Genomic DNA, 26,248 nt, shown 5'->3' on the forward strand with positions numbered 1-26,248 from the left:
GGGGAAAGGAAACATAATTATCTGTGCAATAGAGACAGAATACTTACTGAATGCAGTTTCTAAAGCTTTTTTGCCAGACTTCTGCTATGAAAATTATCGTCCAGAAGGGAGGCTGTAAACGTGTTTTTGAAGATCAGTATGTTTCAAAAAGGACTATTGTACTTCAGATAATTGTTTTAACCTTTCTCATATGATTTACAAGGTCTTCCAACACTTGTGGTAGCAACATTTGTTTGTGACTTTTATTGCTCTCAGAGCAGTCATTAATTCAAAGGACAGACCTAGTCTTTGGTCTCTGCAAAGCCATATTTTCAGGGGATTAAATGACCACTTTTTCCTCTCCATTCCTCAGAGCTTCTCTTCCCTGGGGCTTCAATTTGCAACCCAGGCTCAACACAACCAATGAGTCAACTCTTTACAGAAGCAACAGTAACATACAATCTAAGGAAGTATCATGCATAATATAGTGGTTTATTAAAGGAAAAAGCTTGTGATGAATGTACAGGAAATATGTCAATGTTGCCCATTGAAGAAAGGAATAACAGGTGTACACTTCTCAGCAATGATGATAAAAAAGCTGCAATTTTCCAAGCAAATTGCTGAGTGTGATTTATCATTTCATTTTCAAGCTGTGTTTTATACTAGCGGTACTTTGCCAGTACCAACAGCACTTGCTTTCAGGGCGAGGGCCACAGGGGTGTGTGTGCTTTCTCCTCAGATTGCACAGACAACACGTGAGGAAAGCTGGCCACATAAAGGGTATAAACCACAAAATCTAAAAGGCTTTGGAAGAACTAGCTGAGCCAGTCTGTTAAGAAATATTGCTAGGGCTGGACTAGGGAGTGAAACCTATACCTGTACACAGCCCTGGGAAGCAAATTGAAATCCTGTGGGGCAGAGAGGGGAGCTGAACTGAGACTCCCCACAGCCTGCGGCTCACCCAGGTGGTGGGTGAAGCCCCAATGTTTTCACCCAACAGGTTTGATCAGACCTACTCTGAATATGCCTATTATTTCAGGATCTCCACGTGCCACAGAGAAGTGAAAGCTAGCATCTGAACCCAGAAGAGTCCTTGGTCTGAAAATAGTCATTACTCTGTAGAGCCAAGCCTAGACCAAGGGCCTGGGCAGATGTGTGACAAGACAGCTGTGGCAGTGTTTCAAAAATCGTGTTTTATGATATTATTGCTCTTCCCCCTAGCCCTGCTCTATTTGTTAGAGCATGCCCTCAGCCACAGATCCCGCCTTTGCAAGGGAGTACATGGAATTATTTTGGGAATCTCCTCAGGTGCTCCAATGGACAGTCGGAGGTGAGGTTATTAGCAGCTGCAGGGTGGTTCTTTGGACTTTGAGCCCAAAGACATCCTTAAATCCCCTTAATATGAAAACATTTAGGCACATTTTTCTCACTGAATTTAACAGAATTACTCTCTTCCCTAATCATAAAGCATTTCAGGATCAGTCTTAGTCTTGTATGAGCTGGGCTGTGACAGAGCAAGGCTTTGAACTTCTTTCTATTGAAACCGTATCAAGCTGTCTTAACCACAAGACCACAGTTATTTTGAGAGACTGATCATTAATGTTTGCAGCATGTTTGAAGATCTGAAGATTTGAGAATTCTATAGAAGATGCTACAATAGTAGTTGGCTTTCTAGATTTCTAGAGAAACTGTTGCTTAAGCTACTGGGGATTTTTCATTCCCGATTAGGTGAATTTCTACAATAACAGTTGTGATACTGCTGCCAATTCTACTTAAAAGCTTTAAATATATGATTATTAGTGAAAAAAAAAATTATAAAGCAACCTTCTTCTCTGATTTTAGGTATTATTTGTAAAGCTAAACAGATATTCAAATGATTTGTTTGAACTCCTATTACTCTTTTTGCCTCCCAAAAAAATAAGTTCCATTTGCAATGAAAGCTGTAGCCAGTAGAGTTAACATACCTTTCTTACATTTCAGACTCTGCAGATGAATTTAGGCTCTTTAGAAAAAGGGGTGAATTAAAATACTTGTATAACTAACTTCCTTTATAAAGGAGGAGCAAGAAGACTGCGAAAGCAAGCAAAAAAATTTCTTGTCAAGGTCACATAGCTTTTTAAAAGAAATGTTTCTAGCTCCTGGTTCTACTGTTGCAAGTGCACATTTAGCCAGCCTGGCCTTAAATCCCTTTGGCTGTTATTTTCTGACATCTAAAGACTTAAGTAAAAAGGGAAGGAAGAGCTAGTGTGATTTAGGCACAGACTTCTTGAATCAAGGTCTTCAAATACAAATACACAATATTCCTACATGGTCCATGTAGGAATAACTCTGGTCTTCCTCACATAAATTTGTCTCTCTCAAACCTTACTTTGAGCAAGTTTCCAGGCAAATACAGCCCAGGCTGTGCAGACAGTACCATTGATATATGAGAGATGGTCTTCTCTGCCTTGACCCACAGATATCCCTTTAGCAGCAGGAGGTTTCTACCACCTGCATGTGGCTTCGGGGGTGGTGGGGACATCCCATCTGCTCCACCACCCTTTTCCTCCTGCACCAGCTGCCCATTGCACCCTCATTCCTCACACTTCCTCAGCCCAAAGCAGCATGGTGCTTGAAGGGAGCCGAATGGTACCTCAGCCCCCTCCTCTGCTCCTGAGCCAGGAGCTCGGCTGGAGTTCACAGGAGCCACAGCTGCTTCAGCTGCACTGCACCCCATCTCACTCCTCCACCAGCAGGATCAGGCAGGAGTGGGTCCCACTCTGCTCCTGTGTGCCTGTGATAAATGACTGCTGGACAAACATCCACAGCTGGTGGGCCAGACACTGCTCCTGGTAATTTTGCAAAGTGGTTTCCCTGCTCTTGCAGCATAAATGTCTCCTTGCTAGTGTTAAACTCCCAGAAGTTGTTTGTTTTCCATTTGGAAATGTAAATCTTTCACAGCCGATCAAACTCACTGACAAAGTATGTTCAAGACAAATCTTTCCTCTTGTGTGCCTTTTGGGCAGGGAAATGAAGACCAGATAAAATATTTTTTCTATTTCTCTATACAAAAATGCTGTCATTTGACTTTAAGTTTCACTTTATATGTTGATGTTGGTTAGTTTTTTAATTTTCCACAAATCACTTTTGTGCTTTGTTTACCTTAGAGTCAGATAGTTTCATAACCAAGTAAAGGGACCTAAGGTAGACTGAAATAAGTTTTTAACCTAATTTCCAATAATTATGAAATAGATTTTAAATACATTTATATTTTACACAACAGGTTTGTGACCCTCCTCTTAAACATGTTGCCTTAGGACAAGGTAAAGCGGAAGAAATTATTTCTATGCAGGTATTTGAGAACTGCTTAATCAAACCACCATTTCCCTAAAACCTAGGGAATTAAAAAGGTCAGTACATGGCAGTTCAGGTCCCATATCTGCATTCATGAAGGGAAAAAAAAAAAAACTTATACTTGTTAAAGTTTATAGGATTTTGCTCTGAGGAAAAACTTCAGAAGACCTTTCTCCTTACCACCTACATCAGTTTCATGCAGAGTCATCAGTGTACATATACACACACATATATTTATATGCAGACATATATATATATACCTATAGCAGCAGGAAGTGGCAACTTTCACCCAGCTAGGAGCTTGGTAGTAGTCTTAATGCTGAATGGAAGATAACAAGATGTACAAATACAGGACTCCTATCCTTAGTTAATAAGCAGGAAGTTTATTATGGGGAAAAAATAACAAATCTGATAGATCCATTATAAATACAGTCATATATGTAGGCCTTTCTAACCTAACTTTGGTTACTGATAAACCAGGCATAACCTTGTATTCAAAACACCACTAGGCAGACCTATTTCTCCCATCAGACTACACCAAGATCTCCCACACTGAGAGTACAGAAGAGATCCATCATTAACAATACTGGTATCAAAGTGAGAAATAGGATGTTGATTATTGTGCAACAACAGTTTCCCACTAGTATGAGTTTTTTTAATTACATGCTCATTGAACCAAACCCAGTTCTGCACTTGACTCACTCTGACTCAGTTAAGTAACCTGTTGCAATTTCCAAAAGAACTTTAATACTTTAATAAGAAAAGAACTAAGAAGTTCTTAGTACCAGTTACTACTACTGACTCCTGTGGCCTGTGTGCGTGATTAAAGTAATGCTTGAAAAGGTAGATCCTAATTATTTTTTTTTTTTTTTAGTGACAGTAGTTAAGGTGGTCTCTGAAGCATTATGACTAACAAAAGGTCAGGGATGAGCACTTAATTGCTCACCTGTGGATTGTCAATAGAGCGTATACTGGCTTTTGTTCTGCATACTTTAAATTTGTCAATTTTCACAGCTTTCAGCTATGAATATGAAATAAATAAATCTTGAGCCTTTCATGAATAATGTAATTAAAATGTAACATAATGTAAAACTTTCTTAGACAGTGCTTTGCCAAAAATAAACATCCCTTTCACTCAAAAATACAAACTGCAATATGCTGACGCCCTAAAAAAAAAACCTAATCCAGTGAGAAAATTAACTTTTTGTGGCCCTGAACAAAACCCACTTTTTGAACTTGGTATGTGCCTTTTGGCTAAGCAGTTTATTCATCCCCCTAGAGATGAGCAGCAGCAGTTACCTCTCTTAGAGGAAGAAGCTTCTCTCTGTGCAAATCCGCACAAATCCAAGGGGCGTGAGGGGTTGCTCTGGTGGGTGGCAGTAAGTCTGGCAGCAGACAGACGGTGATGCAGCAGCCAGGGGACAAAAGCAGCGATGTGATGTGAAGAGATAACCTGGCCCAAACTCACTTAATTCTCAACTGTTCAAGGAATTTTTGTGTGTTCTCTCTGAATCAGTTCTCTCACCCTTGTTCTAGTTAAAAACTTGAATGCCATCCTTGTTGTCCACTTTGCTTACTTTGTCAAGCATGTGACCATCTATAGGTCAAAAAAAAAATCGGGTCCAGGCAGGTAACCTGGTAGCTCACAGATTTGGTATGGAAAACTAAGAGGCAGGGTCAACCAGACTGTGCTTAGAAAAAAAATGATAAATGCACTGTTAAGACAGAGTACAGCCAATATAGCTGATGGAATGATGCTAAGCTTTTTCAATTATTCAAATACACTATTTTTTTTTTCTTCTTAAAAGGATAATTTATTCCCATAGGCTTTCTGTTATAGAGAGTCATCTGCCCTCCTCTTGCTGATCAGCTGCCAGGAGAGAAACCTGAAGGTGACAAACACCGTGTATGTAGTTTCTTCTGCCATCTTGGCAGGATGTGGCTGTGGGGTTAGACAAAAGACTCTTTAGTCCTTCCTCTGGGGTGATTGGAGGGTGCATATTGCTGTGCCTAAATCTGTGAAATCAAGATCATGGTCCAAACTGAGCTCTGTGCTGTCAGGCAAACTGGCCTGAGAGGCCTTTGAAAACCTGGCCTGCAAGAGGAAATAAAAAGGAAGAAAACAAACAAAACATGGAATCAGCAAACAATTTGTCTGAATCATCTTTGCAAATCAAATCACTTTTACCACTGGAAAATGGCAATAAAAGAAAAACCGTGCACTTCTGGACAGCTGGTAGCTGGGTCCTTGGCAGAGCGATGAATTCCATGCAAGGCTGCAAGCAGAGAAGAGGAATGGACAGCTTTCCTAATAGTTGGTACTGGCTAAAAACTCATAAACTAACCTACAGGTCATCTGTAGACATTCAAAGGATAAGTGTCATTTTTTAATCTGGCATTGCTAGAAATCAAACAGAGTTTGTTTTTTTTTAAAGTTATTATTTCTTTTGGCAATGAGTATTCTTTTTTAACAAAAATACCTTATTCTGTAGACAGAACTTCTAATTGCATCATGGCAGTGGACTACTAGTTAATCTCATCTCAAACAAAGATCAGATTAAGGTGATGCAATCATGAGAAAGATCAATTCAAAGGCAGCTGCAATCTAGGTTTGAAAAGAGTAGCACAGGTAAGCAATGTGGCTAGGATCCTTTTGAGAAACAGGAGACACACTGCCTTCCCTTGTCAGTCCCATTTCATTTGTCCAGAGCAAGCTGTAAAACAGTTGAGGTTTGAGGACATCATGTAGTAAAAGAACAAAGAGTCACTGCAATGTTGTCCTGCTTCAAAAATAAATTAATAGATTTGTCACTTTGAAAATGACAGAAAATACTAAGTATTAATAATGGATTTGGTGGATTGGCAATCTGCTAGCAAGTGACTATCTCCGCATGCCTTCCTCACAAAATATGGTGCTCATCTGACCCAAATCAGGCAGAGGAACTGGCCCAAGACCTGTGACAGAGAAGGATGACAGCAGATGAGTGTTGCAAACACCAAGGGTGAGAGACATTTGCTATCCTGCCTGTAACCTAGGGAAGCATCTGTGTAGTTAAAACAAGCGCTGTTACACTAACCCATGTGAAATCATTAGCAGGGCACATAGCAAGGTCCATCTGTTTACTCAGGCCTCTGTGAGGGGGGAGAGCTGCTGTTTTGTTGTTTTTTAAGCATTCAATATTTAAGCATTCAATAGGGAATCGGGAAACTTTTGGTTGTTGCACCAATATTAAAGCTGTGAGGAGCTGCATTTTAACCTTTCAGATAAGCAGAGAGGTTAACTGGCAGCCGTTACATTTCACAAACCAGAAAGCAAATACAGAAATCAGCTAGAACGAGCTAACCTTGTAATAAAGAGCTAAAAATATACCTTCAACCACCATGTAACAACAAAAAACTAATTATACTTTTCAGGTATACATACAGCCCGCCCCCCCCCCCCCCTTTTTTTTTTTTTAAAACTACTGGTTCTCCAAGCTAGAACTAAAACTCTTCCTGATTCCAACAGGGGTCTGCAGCAGTGCGTGCCAGAGGGCAGCTGTTTGTGCGGCGATGGGAAAGCTGGGCACTGCACAGCTGGAACTGACAACCCCTGTCCCGAAGAGCTCATATGTCAACGGCATGACTGGGGATAACAGATGGGTCGAGATGGGAGATGATGAAAACAGTGGGATACTGGACAGCCTCAAATCCCAGCTGCTTACCCACTCTCTAATATTGCCAAGTTAAAATTTCACAGTCTTACTGTCACAGCAGAGTTTACTGTTTCTTCCTCACTGAGGAAGAGGAGCAGTGGGACATTTGAGCATTTTACAAGAGGGCTTCGGGCTGGAATTTGCTGCTGAACCAGATAGTATTGTCATAGAACTCCTGTTTTCTTCGTATTTCCTTGCTGCATGGAAAAGTGTTTGCAAGGCCGAGTTATGTGCTCAGTGCTAGGGAATGGCAGAGGCGGGTATGCTGGGCACACAGTTCTGGAGATCAGCCCTTTAACCTCTGAGAGGAGACTGACACTCAGTAGAGGCTTACATGGGCTTCGGGAGGCGGCCAGGACACAAGCAACACATTTCCCGTGAGGAAAGCCAGTCAGAGGTGTAGCTGATGGCTTAATGCAGCTCCCAAGAGAAGGCAGCAAAATAAAAGTAAACTCTTCTGGTGAAAGAGCCTCCACACCCAAAGGACGCTCTTAAGCGAGGGATTCAGAAACAAAAAGCCCAAATGCCAATGCAGGGACAAGCGTGGTTCAAGGCACTCTGCAGTTACTGCTGAAATTGCCCCAAGGCTGTGACTCACACTGAGCCACCACCAAAGCGGGGGCCGCCGCTCCACCCCACGGCCCGCCCGCCGCTCCCAGGGAAGGATGCCGGGCGACTCCCGAATCTCCGTGTCTCCGGACCTGTCGGAGCGGGAAGCCCAGGAACTTTTTCAGCGGCACTATCCCAAGCACGAGGCCGGCCCGGGCGGGACCCGGCACCTGGGGGCGGAGCGCCAGCGGGGCGGGCCCGGCCGTGGCCGGCGGGAGGAGCCGGGCCGGGGAGGGGGCGGCCTGGAGCGGCGCTGCCGGGATGGGAGCGTGAGAGGGGGCGAGCCCGCGGCCGGAGGAGCTGCGGTCTGTCGCGGGGGCTGCTGCCGGCGGGCTCGGACCCGCCATGGAGCCGGTGACCAGGTGGAGCCCGAAGCAAGTGGTGGACTGGACTAAGGGTAAGAGGGAGCCGGGCCTGGCGTCTGGGCGGCGGGGGGAACTCTCCGGCGGCGCGCTGGGGGTGCCCCGCTGCCGCCGCGGCTCCTCTGCCCGGCGGGGCGGGGAGCGCGGCCCTTGCCAGCCCCGGCCGAACCCCGGCGTGGTGCTCGGGAGCTGGCGGGTTCCCGCGCCCTCCTGCCGGCGCTCCTCCGTGCTTGCTTCCCCTTGCGGGATTTTCCGTGTTGTTTTGGTTTTATTCTTCTTCTGAGACTGGGAAAGAGAAAGTTTTGCAGCGAGACTGGCTGACTTTAGGGTATATCTATACATCTGTGAGTATATATATCTGCAGTGGGGTCTCTCCCCATGGCTCAGTCCCCTTCTCCCTGCGTTCGCCCTGCTCGCATGGAGAGGAAGCTCCTTCAGGCAGGTAGGATTCTGGAATCACAGAGTCGTTCAGGTTGGAAAAGTCCCGCGAAAGTTAACTTTCAGCTTCTCAAGTGAAAGCCATTCACAGTTCGAATAAACTTCAGTAACTTTGTAAGTTAAGCAAGGAGTTCTTAAACTAGCTCAGCTAAGCAGGAACTCTTTATCCTGTTCAGCGGTGATGGGGCTGAAGCGCTGGGCTCCCGCTCGGAGAGGTGGATAGCGGCCCCTTCGTTCGCCAGTCTGTCCGTCCATCCCTCCCTCCCACCCCTCATCTCTCGGGGGTCTGTTTGTGTCTCCCTCTCCCGCCAGCAAAAACATCCTCCTCTGCATCGAGGTTTGTTCTCAAACCTAGCAGCGGAAGGCTCGGCGGGACCGCGGTGTGCAAGCCCCAGCGGGCCGGGGGCTCCGGGGCCGGGATGGCTGCGGGCGCCCCGCTCCTGCCGCGGGCATTTCGGCAGCGTTAGCGGGGCTTCCTCTGGGGGCAGGTTCAACCTCGTGTTGTTATACCCCGCTTGGACCCTGCGAGTGCTTTCCGGATGCCCACCGGGGTGTTGCTGTCGCGGTTCCCGCTCTACCGGGAATGACTCAAAAGTGAAGTGGAGCCGCGAGTTAGGTGAGGGATTTATGACTTCTGGAGCGTACGTCTCTTTTTTTCCTTGCAGCATTACGTTTTAGTGTGATCCGCTTTGGTTACATAAAGTATTTTCACAGGCTTAGCTGTAGTTTAAGTTGATGAGAAGTTGGGAATGTTCTGAGAGGTGGAAGTTTGCCCGGGTGCGAAGCGGCGCTCGCTGCCAGCAGCCATTACTGCCGTGTCTCAGCGCCGTGGTGCTGCTGGGGCTGCGGGCCTGGCTCTGCTCAGCGCTTGGCAGCGGCGCCACTCAAAACCCGGGCAAATTTGGAAGGCAGACTCGTGTTTTCGGACAGCGAGGGATGGATATGGATACTCCCAGCCCTCCTGAGCCCGAACATGTGCCTGAAGGGGCCGGTGCCAGTGAGGGACTGTCCAAGCGGCCTTTGTGAGGAGAGGATTCCACACAAACGTGCTGTGAAGTTATGCGTTAACATATAAATAACTTCCCCAGAAAGATCTTTTTTTATTCTTGGTATTGGTTTAAACAGGAGTGCATTGTTCCAATGAAATAAGCCTTTTGCTTTGGCATGTGGAATATTTATATAAAGCTTTTCCCTCATTGTGTTTTTTCTCTTGGGTGCTGAAAGTTTGTTACCTTGCCAGATTAAAAAGTAAACCTGCTAATCATTTTAAAAGCCTTTATTATTCTTAAGCATGCTTGGCTTCCTTTCTTGCATAATTTATTTTACTTGCAGGTTCTTTGAACAGGTAACTCTTCAGCTGGACCTTCAATTAGTGTTATGCAGAATAATTTGAGGGCTGGTTGTAGTTGGGAGGTGGATCTTCTGACTAATGCAAACACGTGTACTTTGAAATGTAAAGGAATAAATTAAAGACTGTTGGTGACTTTTGTTTGTGCTGTTGTTTTTCTGTTTCTAGGTAAGCGTTGGGCTTGTTTAGCACACAGAGTCATTTTATGTCACTCCCTGCATGACAAGACTGTAATAAAGAAATGAGATGTGGAAAATTTTTCTTTATGGTTATACTTTCATCTCTGCACATGAAAATAGACGCTTTAATAGCTAGCTAACAGCCTTATTAGCACAATGTTTCACAGTTTATTTTCAATCTGAAATAGTTATTTACTGTGTAGTTCACAACCACTGGGTTTTGTGTTTGACCAAGGCCAATTTAATTTTACCCTATGAATATTACGTTTAATTCTCAAGGTTAGTTCTATGAAACAAGTGATTGGAGGGGAGCTTATACTCTTTGTTTTCTTGCACGTGCCTTCTGTGAGAAGTGATGCCATGATCTTAACTGAACTGGTTGAACTCTGGGAATAATGATTTGGCTGGTGATATCTGCTGCCAGTAGTTAGTGCTGTGGTGCCATGGAGATGTATTTTAGGAGCATGACGTAAAAAACTGCTGGGAGATGCCAGCTCTCAGTGGGGAGATTGGTTTTACAGATAATGATTCTTAGTTGTCATACAATGATAAAAAATATCTTGGCAAAACTTAGAGAATGGTGGAAATAAGTGGTGGTGAAATAACTGATTCAGTCCATTTCGATGTTCAATGTGAAACTGAGAATATTTGTCCAGGAACATTTCCCCTTCTCTCCCCCCTTCAACAAAACTTTGATAAATTAAATTTTTTTTAATAACTTTTACAGACTAAGAAGAATCATAGGAACTTACCCTTTTCTGTGAAACAAAGCCCTAAAAGCAAAATCCCAAAGTGGGCTGTATGACCACTGCTTATTTGCTTTTGGTCAGCTTACCTTTTGTTTTTGAATAACTTTTTTTAACAAGGTAGCTCTTGTTCTGAAGGGTTTTGCTCTGAGATCTTGAGTCATTCAGTCCTTAGTAAATATCTAAGAAGTATTTATTTAGAATTTAAAATAGAGCCAATCAAGAAGTAGTAAGCTGAACGTAAATATTTTTAGATATTTTTAGTCAGGTTTTAAATAAAAAGTGCTCTGTTCATTGTTACCAACAACAGCTGATACAAAACACAGTTGCTTGTCCGCTCTTGCTAATTCAGACTAGAATGCTGCTATTTTTTGTGAACAAGGGTGTTTTTTCTGGCACAGGGTGCTGTACTGCCAATAGCGAGCTACGCAGCTAATAAGAGCTGGTCTACTTAAACTGAAGCTGCGAAGGAAGACTTGTGCTTTTATTTCTAATTTATTGATTTTTTGTGTATGTGAGGCATTTCTCAAGCTTTTACCAAAGATGTGATAACTTTTTAGCTACAGCATCAATATTTGAAAATGATCTGATTTTTTTTTCTATAAGCACCACCTTGATTTCTGTCTGGAAGAAGTGATGGTGTAGTTCAAGGTTTCTTGTACAGCACAATGAATTTAGATAATATTTAGGGGCCAATTTCAGCCACGAAAAGGTATATATTTGCCTAGGATGCTGTGTTGATTTACTTGTGCCTGGGCTGGCATGGAATTTATGCTCTTTGGAACAGTATTGTCTGCACTACTTCCTAACTGCTGAAAAGATATGTTTGGAGTTTGTTTCTCTGTGTTGTTTTGAGTTGATCCTTGTTGTGGTACAGACTAACATCTGGATAGTGTTGTAGTTGACCTGTGGTCTTGCTTTTGTGCAGTGTATGATGCTTGGGAGCTCAGAGTCGTCACCTGTATATCACAGCACTCTCTTGTGCCTGAATTTCTTGAGAGCTCCTCAAGAGGTATTGCCCAGCTTGTTGCAGGGAAGGTGAGTGGCCATAGAAGTTGCAGCACACTGTATAAAAGTGACTTAATTTGACTGACATAATGGCAATTGATGGTGTGGTGAAATTTTTTCTGGTCTCAGAAATAATTCAAGAGTCTCTTTCCTGGCTACTGGAAACCCCTCAGCTAAGGTCATTCCTTGAAAGATGTGAGGAAGAGGGAAGCAGCGTTTGGCATAGAGCTCCTGTGTGAGAAATGTCACTGCTGTCTTAGAGAACATCGCTGTGCCTCCTCTTTGTTTGCTGTAGCCTGATCTGTCTCTTCCCCCTTTCCCCAGGCTTCACACACTTGTGTGAGTTGTGACTTCAAGCACAATTTTACATGGTACAGACAGTTTGACGTGCTTGTGGTTAGAAGCCTCAGTTGTTGTGAGGCTCCATTACAGTCTGGCTTTTGTCACTGGAGCTGTAGACTCAGCTGGCTGGGGATGATGCATCTGCTTTGGGCTCATTATTGCACTCCAGGTTCAGTTATTCCCTTTCTCAGTAGTTCATGGACATTACTTATTCCTGCATGCATCATGAAATGCTCAGATTTCCATTCCTGGTAAAACTGTTGGTCAACTACATTTATAGGTATGTCTGAAGAGAAAGGAAGAGGGAGAAATATGCTGGTTTATTAATAGTTAGCAATTAATTGTGAGAGCCTGGTGTTCTTTTTTTAGAGCTATCTTGCTTACCTAGGGAGATTTCAACAAGGTCAGTCATGTTAACTGTGTGTGCTGGGAGCTGCAAACCAGAGCTGGATTTTAGAACAAATTATGAGTGATGCTTAGCACTGGAGTTATTTTTTAGTTTTTCGTTTTAGGCACTCTCAAGTGAACGCCGTTGTGTTCGAGTTATTTGGGAAAATCTAACACAAAGAAACCCCTGGTTATTTTGTAAGACAGGAGAATTTTGCTTTCAGTGAGGAATAGGAGGGAGAGCTGCCCATGCCTGGGATACAGAAGAATCTCTTTCCTCTTTCCTAACATTTTCTTGGTTATCTAAAAACATTCTGTATGAGTATTTGTTAATTAGATCAGAGAATGGTATTGAATAGCCACTGTTTGCACATCCAAGCTTGCCCCATAATGTTTTACTACCAAAAGGTGGAATATACTAAATACATCTATTTATATTTATTTGTGGGCTGAAACAAAGTAAAAACTTGCACAACAAGTTTTTACTGCTGCAGTCTTAATGTTATATTCATGTGTTCTTGCTAAGATGAGTGAATACGTATGAAAACATAAATCAAAGTTGCCCTCTGTGTTCATGTGTTTAGATCACGTTTTCATGGTTTTTGCTGTGTTGCACTTTCTTGAGCTGCGTGTGGGTTGTGATTTTTTTTACCCTTGATCCTTTCATATTCACAGTCAGCTCTGTTTATTTGCTATTAAATTGCTATTCAAACTACTATAACCAAACATCAGAAAGTCTGAAAGTTGAATGCTGTCAGCATAATGTCTGGAAAAGCAACATTTTAAAAGCTAAAATCACAATAGGCATTAGTGGAAAGTTGATTGTAACTTTATAGAATGTAGTGAAACTGCCTAGTTAAAGATGCAAAGATTGGCCACTATGCAGGCTGCTTTTCTCCTTTCTTTAAAACTTGAGGGTGAGGAAGTAGTTTGTATCTGTTTTTGGAGACTTCTATTGGAAAAGCCTCGTTTTTGATGAAATATTGCTTGGGCTCCAGGTTTTCAGAACTCTTGTTATGTGTTCCTTCCTTGCACTTCTTTCCTGGAACCCTGTGTTTTCAGCATGCAAAACTTCTTGAAGGAGAATCATGCCTCTCCTTGTTTTTATACTCATTAGCACATTGCAAGACCTACAGGAAGACAAAGTACAGGGCACTTGTGGATAAAAATGTATGCTGAAATTTGCCATGTTGATTTGTTTCCTTTAGTAAAAGACCCCAACCAAAAGCTGTTTCTCAACGTGCGCTACAGGATGAATTGTAGTTATGAGTGATGTGTGAATACAGCCTGCTATCAAGTACTCACTAGTATGTGGGGGTGTTTGGGTGGTGTTTGTTTGTTCCTTTTTGTCTCTTAAATAAAAATTTCCAAATTGCCTGGTTTAGGTCATGGAGCTTCTTCCAGACATGTCTAACAGATGATGACTGGTCACAGTTGGAATTGCAGAAGAGGTGGCAAGACTGCTCAGTTTTTGCTTTGCCCTATCATCTTAGGATAAGATTTTCACTGATGCTTCACAGAAGGCATATTAATAAGTCTAAACAGTGCCTCTGTGAATTATGTGGAAGATGTTGATTTCCACTGGATATTTTCCATAGAAGTGATTATGTTGTTCTAAATTTGCACCTTGTCTTTGCCTAATGGTATCACACAGTCAAGTCTTGCCTTCCTAGAGGAATGGTGTGTCTGCAATGCTTCTCCTTGCTCTGTCCTCCATACACCCCAAGTAAGTCCTGTCAAAAGGAGGAGGTCGTGAGGTAATAACGATGGCAAGGCACATTAGAGGAGAGGAAAGGAAGGGTGGACAGGAGTTAATTGAACTGGGGTCGTTATAGCAACCTCTCACATTAATGGGGCTTCTTCAGGCCTCAGCTGCTTGGGTGGTAGAGTAACTCAAGATTTTAGCATGTTTGTTCACAGGGCTGCACTAAGAGATAGGAGATTAAAATAAAAATGCTGTTTGACTGTGGGTCTCTGACTGATGTTAGGCGTGGTACAGAGTCCTTGTGTCATTTGGGCTCTCATTACCAGAGTGGAATAACTTTGGAGTCTGAGTCTATCATTCAGGTCCCTGGGCCACGCTTCCTTTGCATGAGGAAATTGCCTGTGGGTTTCCATATGCCTGCCTCCATCTATTCAGAGTACAAGCAGTAACATTTCACAGCTTGGAGGATCTGCAGGAGGTGCACTGAATCAGCCTGATCTATTTTGCTGGCTTTAAACATTCATTACCTATTAAAATAGATATTTATGGTATTATGAAATGTAGCCAATTTTCATCAAACATCACACATGATTCACAAAACCAGGCATCTGTGTTTGATTTGGTGAGATCAGATCACTAACCTCTGTAACTCTGGTCTACAGCCATACCTTTAGCACCTGGCTGAACTCTGTTACAGTACTGCATCTCTGCTGTATTAAAGTAGTTTCTTCTATGTACTTCTCTATGCACCCTTTTGAATGATGAATGTTCTTTGTCACTGTAATGACAAAATATTTTTTTGGACTGTTTCTTACACTAAGTAGTTAAGTGTAGGTAAGCAAAGTGTATGGTGTGCTGTTGCAATCAAAGCTTTGTGGCATAAATGTGATCTTATCTTGCTCCTTGATCAAAGGTAAGAACTTAATTGGTGCTCATCAAGGGCTAAGGCTTCTGCTAAGCAAGTGTTGGTACACGCTCCTGGGCTAATCATCCTGATGTCTCTGTCTTGGGTGTGCAAAATGAATGTTGCTAAGGTTGCCATCCTTTTATCATTGTGTTTATTTATCTTGCAGTCGTGTTTTAGCAAAATGAAGTTGGCTGGGTGAATGCTTGATTAAAAGCTCTGCAATAAGCCCATTTTGTCATTAAATAAAAGAGACTTTCTCTGGTACAGGTGCTTTTCAAGCCACAAGAGAAGGACTCAGAGTTTTGCAGGAGGCAGAAAGCTGTACCTGAGCAGGTATTTTAGCGCTGCACTGCTGAGGTGTGTGCTTAACTATGCAGGTAGGGAAGGAGAAGGGTGCAAAAAGGGATCAAGACTTATTTCCCCTCTCCTGCCCCCCCCCTTAATAGGACTTGCCCTAAGTAGAGGGTTCTAAGAACAAGTTCAGACATGCCTGAAGAATGTGGCCTGAAAAACATGTGTAGTGGATGGAGATGTGCCCAGGAGTATTGCAGAGCAAAAGTGGGAACCTAGTGGGAACCTAGACAGATACCTGCTCTGACATGAAACTTTTTTTTTGTCATCCCTCCCTGTCTGGTTCTAGTCAAGATATGTATTGACTGCTTCACTTGCATCCTTTGCAAGGTGCTGGATTCTGTTTGTATTCTGTGCATTTCAATAAACAGAATTATAAAAATATTATGGCAAAAATTAGTTAGTAATTGTTGACATTCCTAACACAAGTTGTAATGGAAACTTTGGAAGAAAGAGGAGACAAAAGATAAATATGCTATAAATTCTGTATGTTGGTAGTCTTTTTCATCAAAATTTGGAGTATTTCTTGTGGTATTTGGACTTTGTGTCAACATAAAAGCATTGTAGTTGTTGTATTTCAAAACAGTTCATCTTTTCTCTTACCTATACCTACTTCGCACTATTTCAGATGATAACATTGAATACCTAAATCAATATGTGGTTGAAACAAAGTCTTGGAAATCAAACCTGCCAATAACATTTTTATATCTTGCTGGTTTTAATTTTACCTCCTCATAATTTGTCTTTTTAGACCACAGCATGGTGTATAAATTGCAAACTAGTTAGCATCTTTGGTGTATAAAATTATCTCTTCAAACAATACAATTGGACAATCCCATTGGATGTGGCCATGGTACCAGTAGCAACAATATGTGCCAGTTCTTATTTTAGTAAGATTATTACTGTCTTCACAAGGTGATGTATTTGGAGAGGAATTCCAGCTCCCAATAGTGTGTGCTATGTCTGGAGATTTTTGTTGAGCTGCCTTTCATGGAAATGATAATTTCCAGGATTGTCAGGTTGTATGCATGCTTGCAGGTTTGCTCAAATTAACATGGCTTGGTTGCTGCAGAATACTGAATGGACTTTGTGGTTTCTAACACATGTATAATTGAGCATAATGTATGTAAATTTTATTGTCCAGTATCATCCTCAATTTTCCAAGGGTTAAGAGAGCATTGGAAACTTAATTACCTTTTGTGGCTTTACTGAATTATATTTTGTTTTTTATTATTGTTCCTTGTCATTGGGTGTTCTCAAAAGCGTGTTAACTTCTGAAAACTAATATTCTGTTAAGATTTAAACTATTTTCATTCTACTCATTATCCCCCTAGCAGTTTTGTTAGCCATGTATGCATGGGCCTACCGTTGGGATGCTTCCTACGCCCAGGAATTATGCACTGGAAGTTGCACCAGAAAAAAATGTACTCTGTAATAGATTTTAGCAAAACAAACAAACAAACCCCACACCAAACCAAACCTAATTTAGCTGTGAGAAAGAGACCATCTTTCATCACTCATGCCTCTTCATTTGCCTCTTCATCATCAAGAAAAATGAGGATGTCTCATCACAAAAAATGAGATGGACTGGCTGAGGTACTTGTAGGACTCTCCCCTGTCCTCTCCTGTTCTACTTCTTTTCTAGGAAGGTCGTAGGTCTCCTGGTCAGTTTAATGGTATTTTGGACTTGTCTGTGATTCAGACAGAGCCCTCTGTCTGAAAAGACAGCTTTGCCACCGATGATCTTAAGATAACTCTGGCTTTGTTATGGCTGGGGTGTTGCACTTGAACTCTGAGGTCTCTGCTATTTTAGGAAGTAGCATCATAACTAGGGCTGAAAGATATAAACTAATGAAAATGGGTCAGGCAGCTAATTTTTTCAAGAAATTGCTTTGGATGTTTAAAGTGATTATAAAATTATGGAGAAGCTCAAAAATTTGGTGTCTGATTGCTCAGTTGATTAACCTTGTTTTCTGACCCAATTGTGATGTGCTTTAAAATGCCTGTTGTATTTGAGTGTCTCAAGACAGTACGTCCTGCTTCATGGAAGGCACTCTGAGGCCTGGGTAAAATAATGCAATGAGTAACTTTTATGAAGATAGAATTCCTGATGGATATGTTGTAGGGCTTTTTAAAATGGAGTAATTTATGCATCCAAGTAGTGACAGCATCTCCTAGGAGAATCCAGTAGTGGCTCCTGGGGATGTGTCCATGATAGAAAGATGCATGCACCATCAGCATCTTTCTGTTAATGTCATGTCATTCAGCTTGTTAATGTCATTCAGCTTGTCATGTACTTATTCCTCCCCGGTGACTGTCAGACCGTAAGGTGCTAGGCATCCATGTTTCGTAACTGAGTAGGAGGTTGTCATCCGAAAACTTGGCTATCTGGCACCTGCATCAGCTATTGCCTTGCAACAGGCTGCTCCCTGACTTGCTCATGGGTGGAACAGTAATCACAGTGTTTGCAAGGGTGCACACACAAAGGAGAGGCAGATGTGAGTAATGGACCTTGCTTCAATCAGCCAAAACAGTTCCACATGGTGCTGCGAGAAGCGCCCAACCAGATGAAAGGGATCACCCCATTTCTTCTTGGGAGACAGGAGGCAGGCAGTTTTGCAATGTTTCTTTTTGTTTGCACTGTGAGAACAGGCAACAGAGTGTTAATTGCCAGAGTTCAAGAAAAGGAGCTCTTGTGACTAATGAACTACTCCTTCAGCCACAAAAACCTTGTAACTTTTAAAAGGCAAGCTCTTAATTGTGTGGTGGCTGTAGGGCAGGAGGGGTTGTTCCTTCGTATTAAGCCCATAAAGTTATCATGCGCACAAGGTTCATGTGCTATACACACAAATAAATCATGTGGAGTGTACTGTTGCTGTTTCTGGAAAATAAAATAACTTTGTGCTTGACCTGTTGAAGGGTAGTATTTATTTTTAGGGCCAGCAAAGATCAATAATGAGTGTAAAATTTACTCTTGCTGCAAAGATGTTGACTTACCTCACGCAAGGGCTATAACCTACTACAGCTGACAAGGCATGGAAGCAGTCACTTTAGGAGGAGGCATGCTTTGAAGGGGACATTGCTTCTGTGTTACCTGCAGTAATTGTGTAAATACTGTAATTAATATTAATATTGCATATGATTGAATTCTGTGCTGGTACTTACTTTCATTTTATTCCTTTGTAAGTGTAATTCTTTGTGCTGCTGTGAAGTTCTTTGCAACAATAAACCAGATGGGCAGAGACTTGGTGATGAGATGTATGTATGGGCTGCTGGATGCCCAGTTCCAGATAAAATGGACTGAAGGTTGATTTTTGCCTCCAGGTGGGATGGGTTGTTTTTCAAGTTGAGTTTTGCTTTGCCAGGAACCTTTACTGTGCAGTTATCTCTAAAGGCTTCCCTTGCTAGGTGTTTTGGTATGGAGGTGGGTAGGGGTCTAGCCTGTCCCCTCTATCCATAAGCTCTCCAGACCTGAGCAGTTTACCATCTAGGAACAGAGGTGGAGGAGTTGCTGTTAGCTCTGGCTTGCAAGTAAATACATGCTTTTTTCTGTGTCTCTCATTCCAGCATCTTTTCAGCAGAATTAATGTGTGTGCATCAGACGAGTAACAGCAGTTGAAGTTTAGTGTCTGCAGACCAAGAGGTTGATGACAGTTTTATATCTCTTAGAATTGAAAATATTGGAGTAAAATAAATGTCTTTCATATGAGTGGGTTGGGATATCTAGAGAGAGTAACTTTGGGATAAGAAGACTTCCTTGTTTGCCTGTAATGTTCTCCTGTGGATTGCTTGCTTTTCAGATAGTGCTATTTCTGTCAATTTGAAATAAACATTAAGAGGAAAATAATGGAAAAAAATTCTTTGTGCTTGCTGCTGTTGAAGCAGTGTGGCTGTCTAAAGGTCTGTTAAATGGTTGCTTTGTGGTAAATGTCTACAATGAAAACTTTGAGTAGTAATTTCTCATCAGCTTTATTCTTTTGGCCGTACTTACCTTTATTGCTTGCATTTTCCTTTTAATGTGATCTTTCCTAGATGATATTCTGTTGGTCTTACTTCAGTAAGTTGTCACTTACTTGATATAACTTACTTGTCTCCTGGCTGTTTTACAATAGTTTTCAGAGATACTTGGACTTTTTCTCCCATTTTAAAGAAGATGCTTATAGATGTGACAAAAGGCAGCAAGCTGTTTTTTTGTGGTTTTGGTTTTTTTTGTTTTTTTTTTTTAAATTTAATTGTCTTAGCCTTTGTATAGAGAGCCCTCATTCTTTTCCAGCTAATGGTAAGCAGAAGACAGGAGTGCTTGGTGGCTTCTGTGATGACAGCTCGCAAATAAGTTGTTCACAGTTTTCTTCTTATGGGGCCCTGTTACTGGTGCAGAGAGCACTGCTGGAGTTGGTGAGTTTCTTGGAAGTTTTAGTAGAGAGAGTTTGGGGAAGGTGTCACTCTCAGTAGTGGTCTCAGTTTGGGAATGTGAAGCCAAGTCAGCATAAACAGATTAATGTGTGAGACACTTTCTTTGCTGTTTCAGTAACTTCTAAATATCAGTAATGCCTTTAATTTAGAAAATAAACCCTCCTCTTTCTGCCTCAGGTCCCCCTTCCCTTCCCTCACCATTCCCCACCTCGTGTAAGGACCTAATGATTAACTCAGGTGTAAATAAGGTCACTACAGTGCCTGTAAGAGAAGAATAAAGAGTGATCAAACAAGCTTCCATAAATCACCATCTTAAAAGTCCATTTCCATAAAGTTAACAAATAGAGGCACTCTCAGGGGTTAAAGAGGTTCAACTGGCTGCAGGTTCTGTCTTCCCTTGCAAAGTACTGCACTGAATTATTACTTCTGAATTTATTTTTCCAAGTACTTCGGGTTCAATGAGCAATTTCTTATGATTAGGAAGCTAGAAACGTCAATCACTGACTGGAGATTGCTACACGGTACTGTCCATGTGGCAGATTGATTTGCAGAAGCCCCATCTGAGGACTTGAGGTTATTTGATCTCTTGAGGTAGCTTGGAAATAAGGCTCTGTAATATGTGAGATACAGTGTGCATCCAGGAGAGAGGCTGCTCAGACAACTTGAAGTTGGTCAAAACAAACAAATAACTGCATTTAAATAAAACTGTAGATATTTCTAGATTGGATGTAATATTTTTTTCTTAATGGGCAAACATCTGCTTCTAAGTTTTTGTACCTTCCTGTTTCAAACAGTCTTTTTAGCTATCAGATGACATTTATATAAAACAATGTAAACGTTAGGAACAAGTGTCCTGGCTTCTTCCAAATCTGTATTTCAGGGACCAGAAAAGCATTGAAAATTTTAAAATTCTCTTGAAATATAACCCAATTCTTCTTTCTACCCCATTCTTCAAGAATAATGTTAGTCACAGAGCTGTACAAGACACTCAGTTTCACACGAAACCTTGCGTTTATTTCTTCTCATTACTTATATTCTTGGTACTGATTTGCCAAAAAATCTGAGCATTAAGAGGATGCTTGATGTGTTTCTTTAAACTTAATGCTATGTAAGTGGAGCAGCAAATAGAAGGAAAAACAAGAAATGTCTAGGTGACCCTAAAAATGTATATTGGGGAGGGGAGTATATCATGTTAAAAAAAAACAGGTATAAAAATTACTGCAACCATTTTTTTAGGATTGTTTGCATCTGTATGTTTCTAGCCTGTTTTCCACCTGTTTAATGCAGGAGGATGGTAGGTTATTTTTGGTGTTTAAAGTAATGTTACAGATTCAGCATCAGGGCCTTATTGTGAAAGATTGCATGCAATCTTCCACATACATGCACACACAGAGGTAGGGTGCTCCCAAATGACTAAATGGCGTCAGATATTACAAATACAGACCATTTATGGGATTTTCATCTTTTCATGTATCTGTTTTGCAAATTCAGAACTCAAAGCTTTAAGGGGAGATTGTCCACTTAATCTCTTGGAAGAGAGGCTGTTAAGTAGTTATGTACCGCTTTCATAAATGTTATCCCATCCATCCAGCCATATTTAAAATCCAGTTTAGAAAATCCTTCCCCCTACTATACAGCTGTAAAGGATCTGATGTGAAGTTTGGCAAAACTGAAATAGAGAATAGTTGTTCCTAGGATGCAGAAGAAATATGGTGCTTACAAGGTGGATCAGCCACTGGGGTAGCACATTTTCTCCATGAATGGCTTGAGGGTTTTAGGAGGTATCTGCCAGTTTGTGTCTCTTGGAAGGGTTTCCTTTATCTACCAGTTCATGTTCTTTCAGCTGCTGAGTTTGTGTTAACTGACACAAGCCATGGGAATGATAGTTTTGTTTTTTTTTTTTAAAACTTGATTAATGATTAATTAGTTTTGTATAAAAGCCATCCCTAATAAAAAAAAATTAATCTACAGAGAAAATGATATTTTGCTAAAACAAGCTCTAAACGTAACATTGTTCTTAAAATTAGAAAAAACAAAAAACTCACACAAAATCATACAAAAAAACCAAAAACCCCACCCAACTGTATAGTGGCATAGAAAAAATTCAGTATGAGGAAAAATTTATTATTCATAAGAATTCAGTGATGCCATGTAGACAAAGAGAATAGTTAAATGCATGAAAATAATGAGCTGAAGAAGCACTGCTTTGAAGTGTCAGTAGGTGAAAGAAAATATAGGTGGAAATACAGGTGACTGTTCAAGTGAGGTTACCTCTCTGTGATGCAGAAACACTTCCTCTTTCAGACACCTTTGAATTTTTGACATCTTGAACTTTCATCTTGTGGTGGTTCTGATGTAAACTGCCTGGTACTGTGAACGCATTCACATTACAATTGAAATTCCAAGATGCTGTAAGGGAGAAGGCTCATTAAATTGTCCACGAGCACTCCTATGTCTGCTCTTGTGAAAATGGTTTGAATTAGATTGTGAGTTACTTTATAGTAATAGTGAAGTTAGGTAAACTGGAAAAGTGCAATGCTAGGAAGCTGCCTTTTTTTAAGTTTAATTTCATGTCTGCTGCTTGGAAAACTAGATTAAGGAGATGTGAGGGTTGGAGTGAAACCTGCCAAAGGACATACCCTTTTGTAAGGAGTTAATTTTTTTTTCAAATGGTTTGTTTTTTCAAGCAGTGCAACCCTATGTCCTATACCATACTGTATTCCTCACTGTCCTCTTTTTTGTGGCGTTCAGTGTCTTTTGTCCAATGTCCTATGGATTATTAAAGTGCCTTATATTCTTTAAATCCGTGCTGCCATATGAAGTCCTACAACAGGTTTCCCTCTGTATGGCACCTATAATTCCCCAAAGCTATGCCTAAGCCTGTGCCTTGCATGGTGTCATTTGCTGCCAGGTGGTACACTAGTGTGCCAGGGACAGGGAATGTTGGTCCAGCCTGCTATTTGCAGTGTTTCTCTGGTGCCCTGGCATGCCTCCCAGAATATGCTCAGATACAGCCAGAGCACATGGTGAGATCCCCTCATCACCTGTAGTTTTCTTCACTTCTGCTATGGACCTGGAAGGTTTTCTGGCAAGGGGCAGGTAGTATGGTGCAGGTGCAGGGAGGTTGAATCAGGACACCCCACCATGGTGCTTTCCAGCTTTACCTGTTCTGTGATTCAAAGGTGAGAAAAAAGAGGGGGGACCAGGGGTCTTGGAGAGAGGAGCGAGACAGAGAGTGGGAAGAATGAGACTAAAGAGGTGGTCTTCAGCCATACGTCATGAACTACTGACTGAGTCCAAATTCCATAATTTCCACAGCTTCTAGAGTTTTTGCCCCTGGAGACTGAAACAATTTCCTATTCCTGCTATGGATTAAGCTGCAATATGTAGTCCACTTGAACAATAAAACAAAATTAAATTGTTTCCCTTAAACAAAAAAAAAATCTGGTTCTTGTAATCTTGTGAATGACTCCATAGCTAGCATTGGAACTATTTTATGCCCAGTGCTATTATACTTCTGTAAGCAAAATGGTAGTGTTTTGAAGACTTGTTTTGTGTAAAAATTCTCCTGTAAAATGTGTGTGTTAGAACAGTGGTATTAAAGAGAAACCACACAACAAATTCAGCATAGTTGTGTGAGCTGGAAAATTCTGAGAAATGTATTTCCTTTGTGGTTGCATTGATTTAGTGAAAACATCTGCATCTGTTAGTAGCAGCAGTAAGATTTCTTTTGGGTTTCTCTTTGGAGCTATTAATGGGTGTGAGGAAATACAAGTCTCTAAATGGGGTCTGCAGCCAGTCTAGTGAGGAGTATGTGGGGGTCTCACAATGCATGAGTCAGGTCTCAGAGGAGCTCTCCTGGTCATAGCTGTCTGTCCCCACCCCCTGCATCTTTCTGCCCTTGTGATCTACAGTAACTCCTCAGCAGAGATGGCAGAGTGGGTTGTGTCCTCTTACGTGTTTTTCCAATTTGCAGCTCATTATACTGTCTGAAGCTGCTGCTGAGCTTCTAAAGTCCTATTGCAGTGGTTGAGGCACAGGCATCCTTGTGGCTTGCCTTCTGCTTGCAAGAAATTGATGTTATGTGGCTGGGACAAGTCTCTCTGGTGGTGTTGGGGAGCTCTACCTCAGTTTTTGGTCAAAGTGAGTTGGCAGGAACCAGCTGTACATCTCTTTGTGCTATCTGGGATCCAGTTGTCCTCCTGCAAGAGGCCTGCTTACTAAGAGAGGAAGTCATGGTGCTGGACCAGCCTCAAGCTGGAATAGCAATTGTTCTCCCACCCCAGTTCCTGTTGCCATCTAGTTGTAGAAGGGGACAAATGCTGCACTATGCCCATGGGTGCTTTGTTTCTGCAGCAGTCATCCCGTGTGCTCTGTACAGCAGGGAACACGTGGTGAAGGGGATTGATTCCCTGTAAAGCCAAGCACTGTATGGAGGGAGGGACAAAGGCCTTGTTTGTAGATTTTTCTTGACTGCAGCTTTCAATGGCCAGATACCACTGTGATCTCATTCTTGCCAAAACTCTGTGTCTGGGCAAAGCTGTTATTTGCATGAATGAAGCAAAACAGTTTTTAGGTGAACAGATCTACCGCAACTACAGAAGTTGCAGACTCCTGCTTGAGTACAATTTAAAATGTGTAGGCCAGCATGTCTTAAAGTGTACTTAGTGTGGAAAAAAAATACCTTAGTGGGCTGAGAAAAATTAATACTGGAATAATCTGTTTTTCTCCACTTTTTGCTTTTGATTTTACCACTTGCTCTTTTTTTTTTTCTGCTGGAGAAAGACTTAGTGGCTTTTTGAGTTGTTGGGAAACAATGTGTGGTTATCCAAGAGGAGTGTGGTTTTCTAGACCCAGGATGGAACAGATTCCCCACATTGAAACTTTGGTGAAAGTTTCATTGTCAGAGTTTTGGCACAGTACATGAGGATGATGTGATGTGTCACTAGCAGTCCACAGGACATACTAATATTTTGTGAAGTATGTAGAACAGGTCTACACTCACGCACTGAGTGAAATTAATGAAGCTGCTGTATGCTGGTGTAACAAAGTAAATCACTCCTGCTGATGCCCTGTTTTAGCAACATCTTTTGTTTAGTCACTACATCAGTTGCAAACCACTAGAGAAGAGAATTCTTTAGGGTGTAGTAAGAAGCTGGCAATATTTTAAGTCCTGTTGCATCTCTTGCAGTGCAGGTATTTGGTTGTCTTTCTTGCTGCACATAATATATGCACCAGTAAAGTCACACCGAGTGATTATCCTTCTACTGTGCTAAAAGCTTTGTATTTGCTGACACTGTCAAGCATGTCTTCACCAGCAAAATGATTTTATTAGGTTGTGACAAACACAAGGTTTGGTTCACTGGGCATGATGACTATCAAAAGTTTGTATGAGTTAGTTCAAGAGCAATCTTTTTTTGTTTAAAACCCCCTTATTTTTTGTTAAAATGTGCGTTTTTTTCTGCCATTGCAGTAGTCTACTACAATATGTTATGCCAATCTGTGGGTTTAAAATAACTTTTGCGGGGGGAGGTACAAGTTGATTGCTAGACGTAGTGGTAAAGAATTAGGGTGAGAAAGAATAACAAGATCTGGGACATGCTGGCTGCAGTGCTTGTGTGTCAGTTGAGAGCCATTCTAAACCCATTTAACTACCACTGTTTTGAATGCAACCAACAGACAAATAGGCACACCTTTGCATGTATTAGTATACTGGGAGAAAAAGATGTTTTCTTGTTCCAGTTTGGAGTTTATAGTAGTTAAGTGATCCTGGAGCAGCAAATGTTGCCTAAATAAAAGGGCCTCATTACAGCTACAACATACTGCCTTAGTATTTGGCTCATATTGCCTTGCTTTTGGTGCACCCAGCAGATGAATACAAGTTGCACCCTGCCACAAGTAGGATATTGTTTTTACTGTGAAGTGGGGGAGGATGTTGTCAGAAGTGTCCCTGAAGACATCCTGTGGCATTAGCTAGGAAGCTATTTGGGCTTGTCTACCTAAAGCAGGTGTGTTCTCTATTTTAATGATGTGTTTGCATGCATTTGCTGAGTGTTGGCTTTCATTGCAAGTTCTGTTGAAACTAAGAGTGCCAGATCTGTCTGCACAGAACATATGGATGTGTTCTGCTTCCATCTCATTCATGTAATGTGCCAAACAAAATCTGTTAAGGCATGGGAAGATTGATTTTGCAAAATGTAGCTGGTCAGTGAGTGATGCAGTTGATTCTTAAAACCAAAGCATGAGTGTTGCTCTGTGCAAAACTCTACTGCATCATATGGAACTTAACCCCTGATGCATACCAAACATACATCAAGGTCAGCAGGAAAAAATAGTGTATCAGTTAGTTTGGTTTTTTTTTTTTGTATCAGTTCTTTTTTCATCCTTCATCTTTTCTCTGGTCATGAGTTCCTGGTGGTGGCTGGGATTGGTAATGACTTACAGCT

General features: G+C 41.6%; 1 protein-coding gene across 1 annotated transcript in view; it reads left to right on the plus strand.

Annotated features, from left to right (window-relative positions):
- Positions 1-7,859: 7,859 nt before the first annotated feature.
- CNKSR3 (CNKSR family member 3) overlaps positions 7,860-26,248 on the plus strand; it is a 57,718-nt gene continuing 39,329 nt past the window's right edge. Inside the window, exon 1 of the mRNA XM_005518415.3 lies at positions 7,860-8,013. Coding sequence (XP_005518472.1) covers positions 7,962-8,013 — 52 coding nt within the window. The 5' untranslated portion in view covers positions 7,860-7,961. The remainder of the gene's footprint in view (positions 8,014-26,248) is intronic.

The sequence above is a fragment of the Pseudopodoces humilis genome, chromosome 3 (assembly GCF_049639895.1).
Source record: "Pseudopodoces humilis isolate 2021_Gansu_Grassland_sample_001 chromosome 3, ASM4963989v1, whole genome shotgun sequence".
In the NCBI taxonomy this organism is placed as follows: domain Eukaryota; kingdom Metazoa; phylum Chordata; class Aves; order Passeriformes; family Paridae; genus Pseudopodoces; species Pseudopodoces humilis.